General features: G+C 59.2%; 1 protein-coding gene across 1 annotated transcript in view; it reads right to left on the reverse strand.

Annotated features, from left to right (window-relative positions):
* Positions 1-13,792, reverse strand: part of ADAMTS17 (ADAM metallopeptidase with thrombospondin type 1 motif 17) — a 190,590-nt gene that overhangs the window by 36,505 nt on the left and 140,293 nt on the right. Inside the window, exons 15-16 of the mRNA XM_045825122.1 lie at positions 10,517-10,637; positions 4,897-4,977 (exon numbers count right to left, since the gene is read on the reverse strand). Of these exons, the coding sequence (XP_045681078.1) occupies positions 4,897-4,977; positions 10,517-10,637 (202 nt within the window). The remainder of the gene's footprint in view (positions 1-4,896; positions 4,978-10,516; positions 10,638-13,792) is intronic.

The following is a 13,792-nucleotide window of genomic DNA, read 5'->3' on the forward strand; positions in this document are numbered from 1 at the left end:
CTGCTGTGGGCAAACTGTGTCGGGAGAGACAGAGAATCGACCCCACGCGGACGGGCCACAAGCAAAAGAATCGGCCTTCACAGCATTCCTGTGAGCTCTGGCGGTGCCCGGCTTTGCTTTGAGGCCCTGGTCTGGCGCTGCTGAGTTGGTGAAACCCCCCCACTGTCCCAGCTCTGGGGAAAGGCGTGCATTGGTGGGGGGGCAGCTCTCATGGCCTCAGAACGAATAAACTTCGCACGTTTGTCCGGGCCCTGCTTCTGGCCACCTCCACAGAGGCTCTGCGAATGCAGCTTTTCAGCAGCCCCTCGGCGCCCCCACATCTGAGAGCCAGCGCCCCTTTCTCAGGAGAGGTCCATCGCCATGACAACCCTTCACACGTTTTGCAGGGGGAGGAAACCCACAGAGTCGGTTAAAAATCAGAGACCAGCAGTTCTAGGAAGCATGCGGATTGCTTCAAGCTGATGTCTTTGGTGGGAGTGTTTAGTGAGCAAGATTCAAACTTTGCAGGGTGCTGCGATCCGTGCCGAGAAATCGGAAACTCCCCCCTCAAACTGGAATTCACGCCTGACATTCCTTCGAAAGGGCAAGGCTCCGGCCTCAGAGATTCTGAGGACACAGGAAGACCACGCTTAGCAGTGAGCACAACGGTTCAGGGGGAAGTCCAGTGAGACGCCGCTCTGTGGGGGGCCCCCTCGGGGAGTCACCTCCCGGTCCTGCCGGGGCAGCCTCACCCCCGCCCCCCGGGGCGAGAGCGCCGGGGGAGAAGGGGCTCCAGGGCCCATCGCGGGCGTGAGTCCTTTCCAAGGCCCTGTCCACGACGCTGTGTTCTTTTCTTAAAGACTGCCCCCAAAGGAAGTAAGTGTGGGCCACACACATTCCCACAGCCTCTCGATCCGGGCACCGGTGGGTATCATGTACAACTTCCCTCTGTCTGCACGCATTCTGAGATCAGTTTGCACGTGAAATCACGTCTGTCAGACCTGGACACTTAACTGGGGCTAGGAAGAGCGTTACCGATGCTTCGGTCGAACAGGCCGGCCGTGGAGCTCAGAGGGAAGGGGGTTCCGGAGGGACTCGACTCCGCTGGTGGCACCTGGAGCTCTGACCACTGGGGAGGAGGACTGCCCGGTTCCACCTGCGTCGGAGGCTGGGTGCTTTCGTGCAGTTTGCCGAGAAGCCACGAGAAGGCTCTCAACGGCCAGCGAGGCTGCCCCGGGGACCAGGGTGGGTCCCTGCTGTCCCTCGCTCCTGGGGCAGACAACACCTCAGGGGGCTGGAACGTGACCGAGTTTCCATCCCGGGCTCTTCTTTCTCCCTGTGAATATTTATTACGCATTGTCCCTGGACTTCCTGTCACTGTGTGGGGGAAGATCGTGAGCCATTCTGGGCAGCGAGGGAGGGGGGACGCACAAGGGGGGGTGCACGGCCCCTCGGGACAACAGCTGGCCGGAGGCCCGAGCAGGAGGCCTGGCCCGTCGCAGAGCCTCCCCCTGCACGGCGCGCTGCGCAGAAGCGGGCTCCTTTTGTCTCTCTCCCTCTCGGGTTCCGCTGGAAGGTCTGACCCACGGTCAACCCACTTCTAATCCTGGCACAGAGTCAGCTCCTTTCATTTCCACTCGGAGCCCGGCCAGCGCTGTTCTCAGCTGCGGAGGCAAAGTGCAGAGGCATTTCCTGTTCCAGGTGGCTTCGCGCAGAGAGCCAGGCCGCGTGGGCTGGAGGTAGGTGGGGTGGAATTCTTCAGGAACTGCTCGCGGCACACGTGAGAGTGACTCCGGGTTGCAGGGGCTCGCCTTCCAGGGCACCCGGCCCCGAGTGCAAACAGGGCTGGCTGGAACTGACTGGAGACGCGTACGGAGCGTGGAACACCTCGGGGCTTGCCCCGGGGCGCACGCCAGGCCCTGGAATTCTGGGACTATGACTGGGGGGTAAGATGAGGGGACCTAGGCACACTCCAACCTCCCAGGGAGGTCCCGTGCTTCCTGGAAGCTGAGAGGCACTGATCTCCTTGCGCTGGAGCCTTGCTCCTCCAAACCCTGCCCAGGAAGTAGCAGCGACGGGCAGGGAAAGGCTGTCCTCATCTGTCCATCTCTGGCCATGACCGAGTGTGCCAGGGCCATTCCGGGAGGTCCCACGAGTTCCAGCAGACCCAGACGAAATGAGGAGCTTGGATGAGCTACCAAACCCCTGGAGTCGCGGTTTCCTCCTCGGGAAACCGGGTAGAGCAGCACATCTGGGGGCCCTGGGGTCGGGTGTGCAGAGCGGAGCAGGCAGGTCAGTGCGCGTGGGGCCCTCCGGCCTCAGGAGCTGAGAGGGACCGTCGGGGAGGCAGCTCCCCCGGCAGCCGCCACACTCCTGTCCTCGTTGGCCCTGACACAGGTTCCCGTTAAAAAGCTCATTTCCTGTCGGAACTACAAGCGGAGCTATCGAAAGGACTCTGACATCCTCTGTCCTCTTCACGCTGCCCCCCGAGAAGTGGAGAGGATGTTCCCCTTCTGCCAGACACCCGGGGCTGGGGGCCGGTGAGGAGTGTGCTGGGGCGTCTCAGAAGAGCCGGGGCCGGAGGCCGAGGGGCTGGCTTGTCGGGGCGCCTGCTCCGTGGAAGAACCAGTGAGCCGACCTAGGATCTGAGCCGGCAGCTCCCGGGACACTGGCATCGTGATTTTTTTTTTTTTTCATAAGATTAGGGTCAGAGGTGATATCAGCCTCCCTCAGAGGCCCACGGTCCCCTCCAGGGAGCAGAAGCATCATTTGCAGGTTGGGGAGGGCCAATGAACCAGCTGAAAAGGTAAATTTTGGGAGTAACCCCAGAGGACGGGGCTTCCAACACCCATGCTGGTGACGTGGGCCGAATTCCTTAGGTGGGCAGAAGGACAGGGGCAGCTCTCTGAGAGGCCGGCACAGGGGCCACCGCTCCCTTTAGAAGGCACCCACAGGCACTGTCTTATCTGCACAGTGACAGCAGGGACAGCTGCCAAGGACGCAGGCCAGACGGGGACGAAGTCCACAGCAGGAGGGGCGGGCAAAGCCACAGGGCCGCTGGAGACCAGCGTGGACACGACGGCCTCGGGGAGGTGGGGGAGCTGGCAGCTGCGAGGGCAGCAGCGCTGGGGCCTGGGCTGCCCGGGGCCCTGTGGGGATGCTCGGGGGGCTGTTTACTGGTGAGCCCCGGGGTGGCCACCTACAAACAGGAGCTCCCGTCCCCACTCCCGGCTTTTTGCCCAGGGCAGGTGTGTGAGGGTCATTATCTTCGTGTCTGAAAGTGGCTCCTGGTTCTTACACAATGGGACGATGGCCCTCACGGTGGACTTGTCAGGCAGAGGACGGATTTGTGTCTGTCCCATTAGACTGCGAAGCAGACACCGTTTCAGAGAAAGACTCAGATCGTTTTGTGCAGTCTAAGGCGGCAGGGATGCCAACAAAGACACTTTTTTAAAACATCAGTGATGAGTCCCTGGCTGGTGTGACTCAGTGGACTGAGTGTCAGCTGTGAACCAAAGGGTCACTGGTTCGATTCCCAGTCAGAGCACATGCCTGGGTTGCGGGCCAGGTCCCCAGTAGGGGGCGCAAGAGAGGCAACCATACATTGATGTTTCTCTCCCTCTCTTTCTCCCCCTCCAAAAAATAAATAAATAAAATACTTTACAAAAATAAATAAATAAATAAAATTCAGTGATAAAAGCATGTCAGGAGTAACTCCATTTTGGCCAAACTAACTTCATTCTTCAGTCTGAAGCCAGAGAGAGGTCACGTCTCACCCACTTTAAACAACCTTAGAGAGCACCCTGAAGCAAAAAGACCGACAGGTTATAACACGGGCAAGCTCAAGAGGGGCTACCTGGCTAGGCTGCCAGCCACAGCCCGTTTGAAATCCAATCCAAGATAAGAACACGGTGGTGGGGGGGGGGCAAGACCACCGGGAGGACACAGGGCACAGCATGCCCTGTGCCACTGAGAAGGGCAGAGGTGGCCCCCTGGGCACCCACGGGGGCATCAAGAACACACACACCAGCCCTGGCTGGCGTAGCTCAGTGGATTGAGCGCGGGCTGCGAACCAAAGTGTCGCAGGTTCGATTCCCAGTCAGGGCACATGCCTGGGTTGCAGGCCATGACCCCCAGCAACCACATATTGGTGTTTCTCTTTCTCTCTCTCTCCCTTCCCTCTCTAAAAATAAATAAATAAAATCTTTGAAAAAAAAAAAAAAAAGAACACACACGCCAACCCGGCTCTCACACTCCCCTGGTGCTCACGTGCCAGGGAGACCTTTTCTGGGGCCGACATGCAGGCTGGGAAGTGACCTTAGGCTGCACTCAGAGGGTCGCTGTGGCCAAGAAGGGGTTCAAACGAACAATTCCTCTGAGGTTGTAAGCGTGGTTCTGGAATGGAAGCCAATTCTTCCACAGAAAGACTTCAAGGTCGGAGGTCAATGGAGTTCACCATTAGGAATCCGGGGGACAGGGTGCTCAGTGGAAGTGAGGGTTCTCTGGGTTCCCATTAGATCGAGGAGTCATCCCCAGAGCCACGGTCGGCCTCCAGGTGCTCCCTGCGGGTGGGAGACGCCCTGGGGCTGACCGGGCCCTGCCTGCTCTGAGCTCTCCCGGTGTCGCTGTGGGGGCTGCGTGCTGCCGCACGCAAGTCCTGGCAGCTTCTCCCTGTCCAGAGCTGGTGGCTCCTACTGGCCCCCGCCCCCTTCACCCTCCTCCACCTTGAGGGTGACACCACCTTATCCCCACGTGACAGCACCCACTGGCCCGCTCTGATCCCTCCTGACCTCACACCTACAATGCGAGTCCCAGACAAGGGCCCGGGGGGGATGAGGCTGAACCAGACGACCAGCCTGATCGTGCCAACGTCCATTCTCAGGACACGCACGGGGAGTCAAATCATCTCTGCGTTACCCAGAAAGCTGTGGGCGGGTTTGTCCTCCACCACGCGGATCCTCCGCGCGCCGGCGGGGATGATCGCCGCTTCGATGTAACCTGTGGTAACAGAAAACGTAGGTGAGCCACGCCTGCCCCATCTCCCACCGAAGTCCCCTCTCCCTCAGCCCCTGGAGTGATCTCGGAGCCTGCGCACTGGCACAGCTGTGACAAGAGCCAACTCACAGGAGCGTTCTCGTACGACAGAACCTCCTGGCTGCCGAAATCCAGAGAACACCGTCTGCATGACCGAGGGATTGAACTGTATCCGCCCCCCAAATCCACTTGTTGAAGTCCTAACCCCCGGTACTCAGAAGGTGACCTTATTTGGAAATAGGGTCACTGCAGATGTAATTAGTTGCGGTCATATTGGAGTATGCTGGGCCTCTCATCCAATATGACAGTCGTCCTTATGAAAGAAGGGGCCCCGGACACACACACAGCACACAGGCGAGAATGACGTGGACACGCGAAGCAGAGGCTGGGAAGTCGCACCTCCAGGCCCAGGAGCACCACAGGCGGCCAGCGAAGCACCGGAAGCTGGGAGACAGGCCTGGGGCAGACCTTCCGGAGGGCACCAACCCTGCTGAGACCTAGACCTCGGCCCCACCCGAGAGCCCGTCTCTGTGGGTCACCCGGTTTGTGGTCCATGGTTACCGCAGCCCCAGCACACCCAGACGGCTGGACCTCCACCCAAACAGCCCCTCCGGGGGTGTGCGGGGTGCTCGGACGCCTCTGGACACGCTCACCTACGGGAGGTTCCTCCGCTGGTCACTGGAGTGTGGACTGTCCCCAAACCCCCCTGGATGGCGGCAGGGGCTCAGTGACCAGCCCCCAGCCACGACTACTGACTGCCTAGGCCCTGAGTCGGTGCCACCTCCTGCCGCCACGGCCACGGCCCCGTGGGCACTTCTGCGACCATCCCCGTGCGGGTCTGCATCACTGGGCTGCAGAATCTAAGCCGAGGGACGTGACCGCCAAGGTCCAGATGAGTTAATTTTCCGCATTCCCCAATGGGGTACCGCCTTCCCTGAGGTAGCTCTGCAGCCAATGCATGCTTGCCACTCCCATTTTTAAGCTTCGCTTTGGCACGAGGGGCAGCACTGGAAAGCCACCGGTTCTCTCTCCTTTCTCATGCACCCTCGGGTGCGGGGGCCGATGAGCAGCTCCAGCTCAGGGCAGGTGCCCGACTGGGTTCAGCTCATCTTCACCCGACCTTGGAGTGACGGGGCAGGGGCAGCACTGCCCTGCGTGGGCTCCGCCCACCCTTCTTTCTAAGGCGAGCTTCTCCGATCACGGCGTGGAGGAAACCGGTGACAGAGGGAAACCCTGACCAGCACAGCGTGTCCTCGGTCGCCATCTCTCACTCACCGCCGTCTTTCCAGTGCCCCGATTCTGACCGGGGGCTCAAAGGCTGCCCCAAGGCTGGTGCAGAGAGCAACCAGGAAGGGAAAGAGTCCCGTCGCCAAGCCCCAAAGCACCCCGTCTGTGGTCCCTCAGACCAGATGTCCCCAGGGCAGAGAGCAGACACCACCCCGTTGACTGGGCGTGAACTACGATCCATGGGGAGACCTACGCCAAGAATGCATGAGATACAGTCAAGTTTTAGGTACGGGAGTGGGACTCGATCTCTGGAACAACTTTCCATTCTAGTGTCTGCCACGAAGCGGGAGAAATCCAGCTAGAGGGACACACTCCGGTCTCAGCAGAAAGCGCGAGTAAACCCAATGCCTTCTCCACTGTTCTGGCAGAACACGCCATTTGTGCCTCAAGGACGAGTAGTTAGAACAAAGTTCAGAGTGACGTTGACCTTCAACCGGTGCCAGCTCTTCCGAATACGGACGCCACCAGGCTAGGAGCACATTTTCCTGGGAAAGGGTTTTTGTCTGAATTTCCCAAGTTGACTTGCTTTTTAGATGGTATGGGGGTGGTATTTTTTTAGTAGCCTTTTCTTGGCAAGAAAATAATTTTGCTAGGAAGGCGCGGTGACAGAGCACAGGTAAAACCCTGGCTGTGGGAACTGAGGCTGCGCATTTCCCCAGGGTTGTATCAAATACATATACACGTGTGTGTGTGTGTACATATACGTATATATGTATATGTATATATATATATGTATATACACACAGACACACACATATAAAATCAAAGTTCTTGTTCACAATTAACTCAGAACATATTTGGAGAAGTTTTTGTGTAAGTTTGTACTTTCGCCCGTTTACAAAAGTTCTTCAAGAGGACATTACTGTCTCTGTCTTCCCTGGAGGCTGTCTGGGTCTAATTAGAGAGGACCCCTTGCTAGGGAGGCTCATGGGGCTGGGCTGATGCTCTGGCCCACCTTGTTAGAAGATGAGGCCAGTGCAGATGGGTCAAAGCGAGGCCATGACCTTGAGCTTAAGCATGAAAACCAGGAGGGTGCTACCCAGTGGCTTCTGCCCTTTGGAGCATCCAGCCCCATAATCTGGGAACTTCCCTACGCAGGCAAGTGCCACCTGCAGCTGAACTCCCTGGCGCATCCTGGCATTTTCTGGCCAGGTGCCAGGTGTGGCGAGGGGAACACGGACCTGCCCCTGGCGCACCGACTTGCTTCTGCCTGGCCCCCCACCCGGGACTCCTTATCTTTCACAGCTTTACGCATGGTTTTATTCCAGAGTTTCTTTTGGGCAGTCGCTCTGCGACCTCGACGCCATGCAGACAGTAAACAGCCCTCGTGCTCACACACGGCCTCACGCAGCACGGCCCACCCCCGCCGACCCGCCCACAACACCGTCAGCACGCGAGCCAGGCGAGAGCCCCACACCAGGCGCTGCACCGCTGGGACCACACGCGACACCCGCAGGTCTTACATGAGAAGCACTTGGGAACAGCCTTTGCCATCACACACGTGGACACCTTGGTGCAGAGGTGGTTCTTGACTGAGGAACAGAGACAGCAGGGTGATCGGTTTATACGCACACTTCAGGGGCTGGCATTGTGGTGCTTAATCACGGCAAAGGGAGCTGCAATGACGTCATGCTACGTCATCGCCGCACAGTGGCCAGTCTCCCCACGGGACCTTCAGACCCGGCACGGTGCAGGGGCTCCACGGGCAGCCACAATAAATGCGTGACACAGGGACCTGCCCAGTTTCACAGGGGACAGGCCCCCCACCGTCCCCTCCAAGGGCAGACTGTTTAAGAAGGTTCTCTTCGAGAGCAAAAGGCAAAGGGGTGCAGAACCTTTGGGTCACCGTGGGGGGGCGGCCCCCGATGGGGGCCTCAATCCAGGTTTGTCCTGGGTGTCTGTGGGCAGTGGTCACCTTTCTGGTGCTAGACACAATAACGTGAAAAACACAATTTAATGAATGACGTGAAAGCACCATGCCGAGAACTTTCAAATTACGAGACGCAAAACACCAAGCTGTTTCCGTGCAACCACAGGCTTGGGCGGTGTGACAGCCGGGCTGAGTCGATTCCTTCCGCACAGGAGTTGCCCGGGCGCTTACCTGCTGGAAGTCGGGAGGTGACCGGCCGGAGGGTAATAAATCACCCACACTCGGGGCGCACGTCCCCAGTCGCTGCCCTGGGACTTCCCAAGGACACGAGAGAGTGACATCCTGGAGGCGTGGGCACTGTCCCCACGTGGGCGCGCTCCAGATTCTCGGTGCAAGTATTCGGGTGAGAGGACCCCGAGGAGTTCAGACAAGGGTCAGGGTTTCACGGAATTGGGCAAAAAGCCCGGCGTGATTGCTTTTTATCTTCCTGGGATGGCGTTTCTCTTTGATATTCCCCCTTCAGGGCGATAAGACATTCCTCCTCTGGAGCTGGGCAGAGACGAAAGTGACCTTCCTGTCTCGGCTGCCAGAGGGAGCAGCCCATCCAGCCACAGCCAGAGTCACCCGGAGGTTACACCGCGCCCCCCACGGGGGGCTTGATACCATTTTAGAGCTGGGTTTCTCCTGCAGCCTCAAATGTCCTGCCCGCATCCCCATGGAAAGTTCCTCTCCGTGTGTGAGGGCTCAGGCGCCACCAGCACAGCCTGCAGCCTGGGTGAGGTATCCCCCAAAATCTGGGGCCCCCCAACTCCCTGCTGAGCAGCCTCTGCCTCAAACATGGACTCAGGATGTGTGCTGGGGACGTCTCCTCCCTGGACTGTGACCGACGTGGGCACAGCTGAGTTTTGATCCTGTTTACCTCAGGCTCCTAACTGCTCGTGCTGACGGCTGGAGAGACTTGGGCAACCGTTTGCCCATCTCTCTGTGCAGGCGCGCCAAAACCTCCCCCCAGGATGCTAGGCCAGTGTTTGTGGACACTACCCCAGAGGGGCTGCCCACTCACGGGCAGGGAACTCCACCCCATCTCCAGGAAACAGAGTCCCTCTGACACACGAGCTTATGCCCACAGACCCCCAGACACGAGGATTTGGAACATGACAGCTTTCAACTTTAAAGCGAGGGCGTGACACCAAGTGTGTGACACTTGGTGACCGCAGAGGGTGACAGAACGTTTACAGGTGGGGGGGGGGGGCAACGAGGGCTTGTGGTTCCCTGAAGGTCTGCTGAGGCCTCTGTGGCCCAGAAGCCAGAAGCAAGCATGTGAGGCCACAAGCCAGGGTGCGGACAGCCACCCCCAGGAGACCCGGAGGGACAGGTCTGCCCGTGCCCAGACCGGAGACCAGGAAACGGATGAGACGCTGGAAAAATGGACGGTGCTTCGGGCCGCACCTGGGTTCACACATAAGGGAACCAAACGCTGGAGGTTTGCAGAGGTGGGGCCCCACGCTGGCCGGGAGCGGGCGTGGGCCTGGCTGAGCTCGGCCCGCCTTCCCCAGAATGGAGCCAAGGGGCAGCCGAGTCTGTGCAGCAGTGGAGCTCAGACCCGTGTGCAGCGTAAGGGAAGTGCTCCCGCGCCTCCTTTGTGCAGCGTAAGGGAAGTGCTCCCGGGCCTCCTTTGTAAAGTACGCTTTTTAGGTCGTCAGCGAGCCCTCGCCAACGGCAGAGGTTTTGTTCCCAACCGCCCCTGCTGGCACCACTGCAGAGGGCAAGGTCAAAGTCTCCTGCTGGGGCCCGAAGGCAGAGAATGGCCTCAGGGGGATGAGAACTAACAGCCGAGACCACCAGAGTTCCCAAGCAGCGTTGTCCAGAACTGTCCTCGATGGCAGCGACGTTCTCTCTGTCCTTGCCAACGCTGGAGCTGGCAGCCGCGCAGGAGGCACAGAGTGTGTGCGCGGTGGCTCATGGGGCTGCGGGCTCGGTTTTTAAGTCTGTTCAACTACAGCTCATGATAATGAAAGCGTGAAGGGACTCAGGGCCCAGGGGCGACTAGCCTAGACGGGGCAGAACCACACCGGCACCACCTCAGTCGGCGTCAGGAGCCGCGGGGCCGGCACAGACTCGCCCATGAGCACCTGCACCACGGCCGACCAAGTGCCCCTCTCTGCCTTTCAGAAATCACAGGAGACTGAGGTTCCGGGTCACCCTATCTGGGACCAGCTGGCCCTCGAACGAGAAGTGCAGGGAAAGCACACACTCCGCGGCCTTTGGGGCAAAGGCACCAAACCCCACAGCACGCGCCGGCTGTCCCGTGGCCTCGGCAGGCAGCCCCCGGGGCCTCGCACTCACCTGTGCCCCGAGAGTGGCTGAAGTCGCCCTTCACCACGCGGCAGGTCTTGCCGTCCCCGCTGCAGACGCCGCACCGGTCTTCTTTGGCCGCCGAGCCGATGATGCCGTCACAGCCGATTTTCTAAACGACCAGAGAGCCGGGTTATTCTGGGTTTCCCACTCAGAGGGGGTTTGCACGAGGGTGTCGTGCGGGGCCCACGTCTCCAGGAGACCCAGCAGGCCTGGTGCCGGGAGCCTGTGACGCTTTCAGAAGCCCCCCAAAATAAATAACTATTCTAAAACCAGAAGAGAGAGAAAAAAGTAGAATCCAGCTTGTATTAATATTATGGTTGTCATTATATCCACATAGTTGCCAAATATATATTTTAAAGATATTTATATATTTTTAGAAGAAGGGGAAGGGGAGGAGGAAGAGAAAAAAATATCACTGTGTGGATGTCTCTCGTGTGCCCCCTACTGGGGACCTGGCCTGCAACCCAGGCTTGTACTCCGACTGGGAATTGAACCAGCAACCCTTGGTTCACAGGCCTGTGCTCAATCCACTGAGCCATACCAGCCAGGGCTGGTTAAATATATTCTTTAGCATTTGTTACAGAGAAGGGGGGCCCAGGAAGGCTAAAGTTCCCCTAGAAGCCACCCTGAGGCCTGACACCCCGGCCCCTTCTAGAGGCACCAGAGGCAGAGGTCACAGGTAGGGAATAGCCACTCCCACACACCACCCAGGGCGGCCCTAGTTTCACACGATTCCATAATCTGTGTTCAGGAAACACGTACAAATGGTGACCTCTCATCCAGCTGGGCCCTGGGCAAAGCCGGGAGCAGGAGACCCTGGTTTTCACTGTGGGTCGTGTCTCTCTCCGCGGTGCCTCAGCCTGGCAGTAACCACCCCCGCCCCTCCCCGGCCAATGGAGCAGTTTAGTTCTCTCATATCTGAACTGGGATTTTTCTCATATAGATTTTGATGGTCTTTGCTTTGTGGTTTTGTTTTTCCTGGCTGGGAAGGAAAGCACTTGCTCTCTTTAACTTAAGAGCTGTCTTCCAGCGGCTGCCTCCTTCTCCCCGTCCCGTGGGAGGGTCGCCCCTGACTTCTTGTTGTAAACTGGACTGCGGCCTGCAGGCTGGTGGCACAGCCCTCCCCTTCGCATTCCGTGGGCTCCGCCTATGCCTGCAGCCCTCGCCTGGCCCCATCTCGACTTCGCCCTGGTATCGTGAAGGCGCACGTAACAGGCCCAGAGTGGGGGGGCCTGGAAAACGGCGTTTCCGAGCTCCTCTGCATCTCAAAATCACCTTCTTCTGCTTGCGTGCTCGGTTGATGCTTTGGCTGCGGAATTCTGTGATTCTGCAGAATTCTGTAATTATCTCAATTTTCCACCAGGGTGAGTTTTGCTGTTTGTTTTTCTTGGTCTTTCTCATTCCCGCTTCTGGTTTTCTTCAAATAGAGGGTTGTCTCTGGTTGACCACTCATGTGCGGGCAGGAGGCCTCACAGAGAGGCCAAACAGAGGGGCTAGATTGGAGGGTGGGGGGTGGGGTAGCGTGGTGGGCTTCCATTCAGGACAGGTGGGTGGGAAGCTGGGGTCGACCCCCAAGCCCACAAGGCTGAGGGCCATGCTAAAGCCCCGACGAGGTCAGGCACCTGCTCCGACTGTCCCCGGTTTATCACGCAACCTGGGACAGGAGCCCCCTGGTATTTTGCCCAAAGGTAATCACCCTGTCAGGCTGCAAGTGCAGTGCCGGCCATGGTCCACCACGTTGCAGGAACCCCTGACTTGTCTCCTTATTTTCAGCCGACTCCTCGCCCCCCGCCCCCGCCTCCATCCCCGAACCCCGGACTCCCCCAAGCACGTTGCTTTCTTTCAGGTGGCAGCTCCCCACCCCCGGCTCCGTGCTGGCCTCTGCTGCTCGGCGCCTTCCATGGAGCTCCCGCCCACGCCCGCCACCCAGAGAGAGGGGGTGCCGGGCCGTCGTCCAAGGCCGCCTGCTGCTTCTCTTCACCGCGTGTCTCTGCTCTGAGTCCCGGGACGGAAGAGGCATGAATGCCCGGCTCAGTCCGCTGGCCCCGTCCACAAGGTGGTGTGTGGAAGGTCAGTTAGATAAAACGGCGAAGGCAATGACGTCAGACTCTGAGGCCCAGCTGTGAACACGGCTCTGGCACCGACAGTCACGTGCTTCAGCGATGCCGGCGGCAGTGCGACGGTGTGCGGAAAAGCAGCCACCACCCAGGAGGGCCTTGTTGAAACACAGGCCCCGCCAGGCGTTAAACAACCCCCTGTGCCCGAGAGCTTGTCATCCCTCCCTTACACGGGGGACTCTGAGGCCAGAGCCTCTTAGAATTCTCCTAAATCCCCCCAGTAATTACTCTGCTTGCCTAACCAACCACTGCGCACTCAAGGGGAGGCCAAGGAATTCTGGACGACAGAAACAGTCCGCTGGAGTGGGCTTCAGACGCCAAAGGACTTCAGCCGTACGCGCAGCCCCCGCCTGCACCCCGCGCCTCCCACACCTCTACGCATTTCTGCCTCTCTTCTCAGGCTGCAGTCGAAAGCTCCCCCCGAGCCAGCTCCTGGGAGAACGCAGACAATCAGACACACTCCCTCCACCGAAGGAGGTTACAGACCCCGAAGGTGTTTCATTTTGGTTCCGCGTCCATCGAGCACGGGGCGCGCACCCCCGTTGAGGTCCCGGGGAAGGGCGGCCCCCACTGCACAGAGTTGGCTGCTCGGCCGCTCTGGCCTCAGAGGGGAGGCGAGCGCGTCTGGCTCCAGGTGTGCCCGGGCCTGGAGCCCCCGGTCTGACGCGCCCACGACAGGTCAGTAGCTGGGAGGCGCGTTGGACCGGAGGGGTGTATTGACGTGACGTCTCTGCTACGGAGGCCAAGGGTAGGGATCATGAATGATGGGGCTCCTGATGTACAGGGACTTGCTGAGAAAGAGACGATGTTTGTGTTCCTCCCCGCCCCCCCCACTCCCCGCTCTCACTTTCATGAGCGCTGTTAAGTTCCATGTCAGCACGGTAAGTGGTGTCTGGCTCACTGGAATGAAACCTAACTCGGGCCTCGTAAACGCAGAATGCAACGGTGTTTCCAGTGTTCTGTGTGACGGTGTGAGATCGCCTGCCCTTGGGCGCCTCGGCGCCCCCCGGCTCCCGACCGGCCTGTCGCTGTGTTCCCAATGTTTCCCAGAACTCCTCCTGCGACCCCGAAATAGCGACGTTTACAGCTGAAGGAACCAAAGGAGAAGCTAGTGAGTAAACCAGGGAAATAGTTCTGTTGGTGCAGC

The sequence above is a fragment of the Phyllostomus hastatus genome, unplaced genomic scaffold, assembly GCF_019186645.2.
Source record: "Phyllostomus hastatus isolate PE091 unplaced genomic scaffold, TTU_PhHast_1.1 phas_scaffold_555, whole genome shotgun sequence".
Classification (NCBI taxonomy): Eukaryota; Metazoa; Chordata; class Mammalia; order Chiroptera; family Phyllostomidae; genus Phyllostomus; species Phyllostomus hastatus.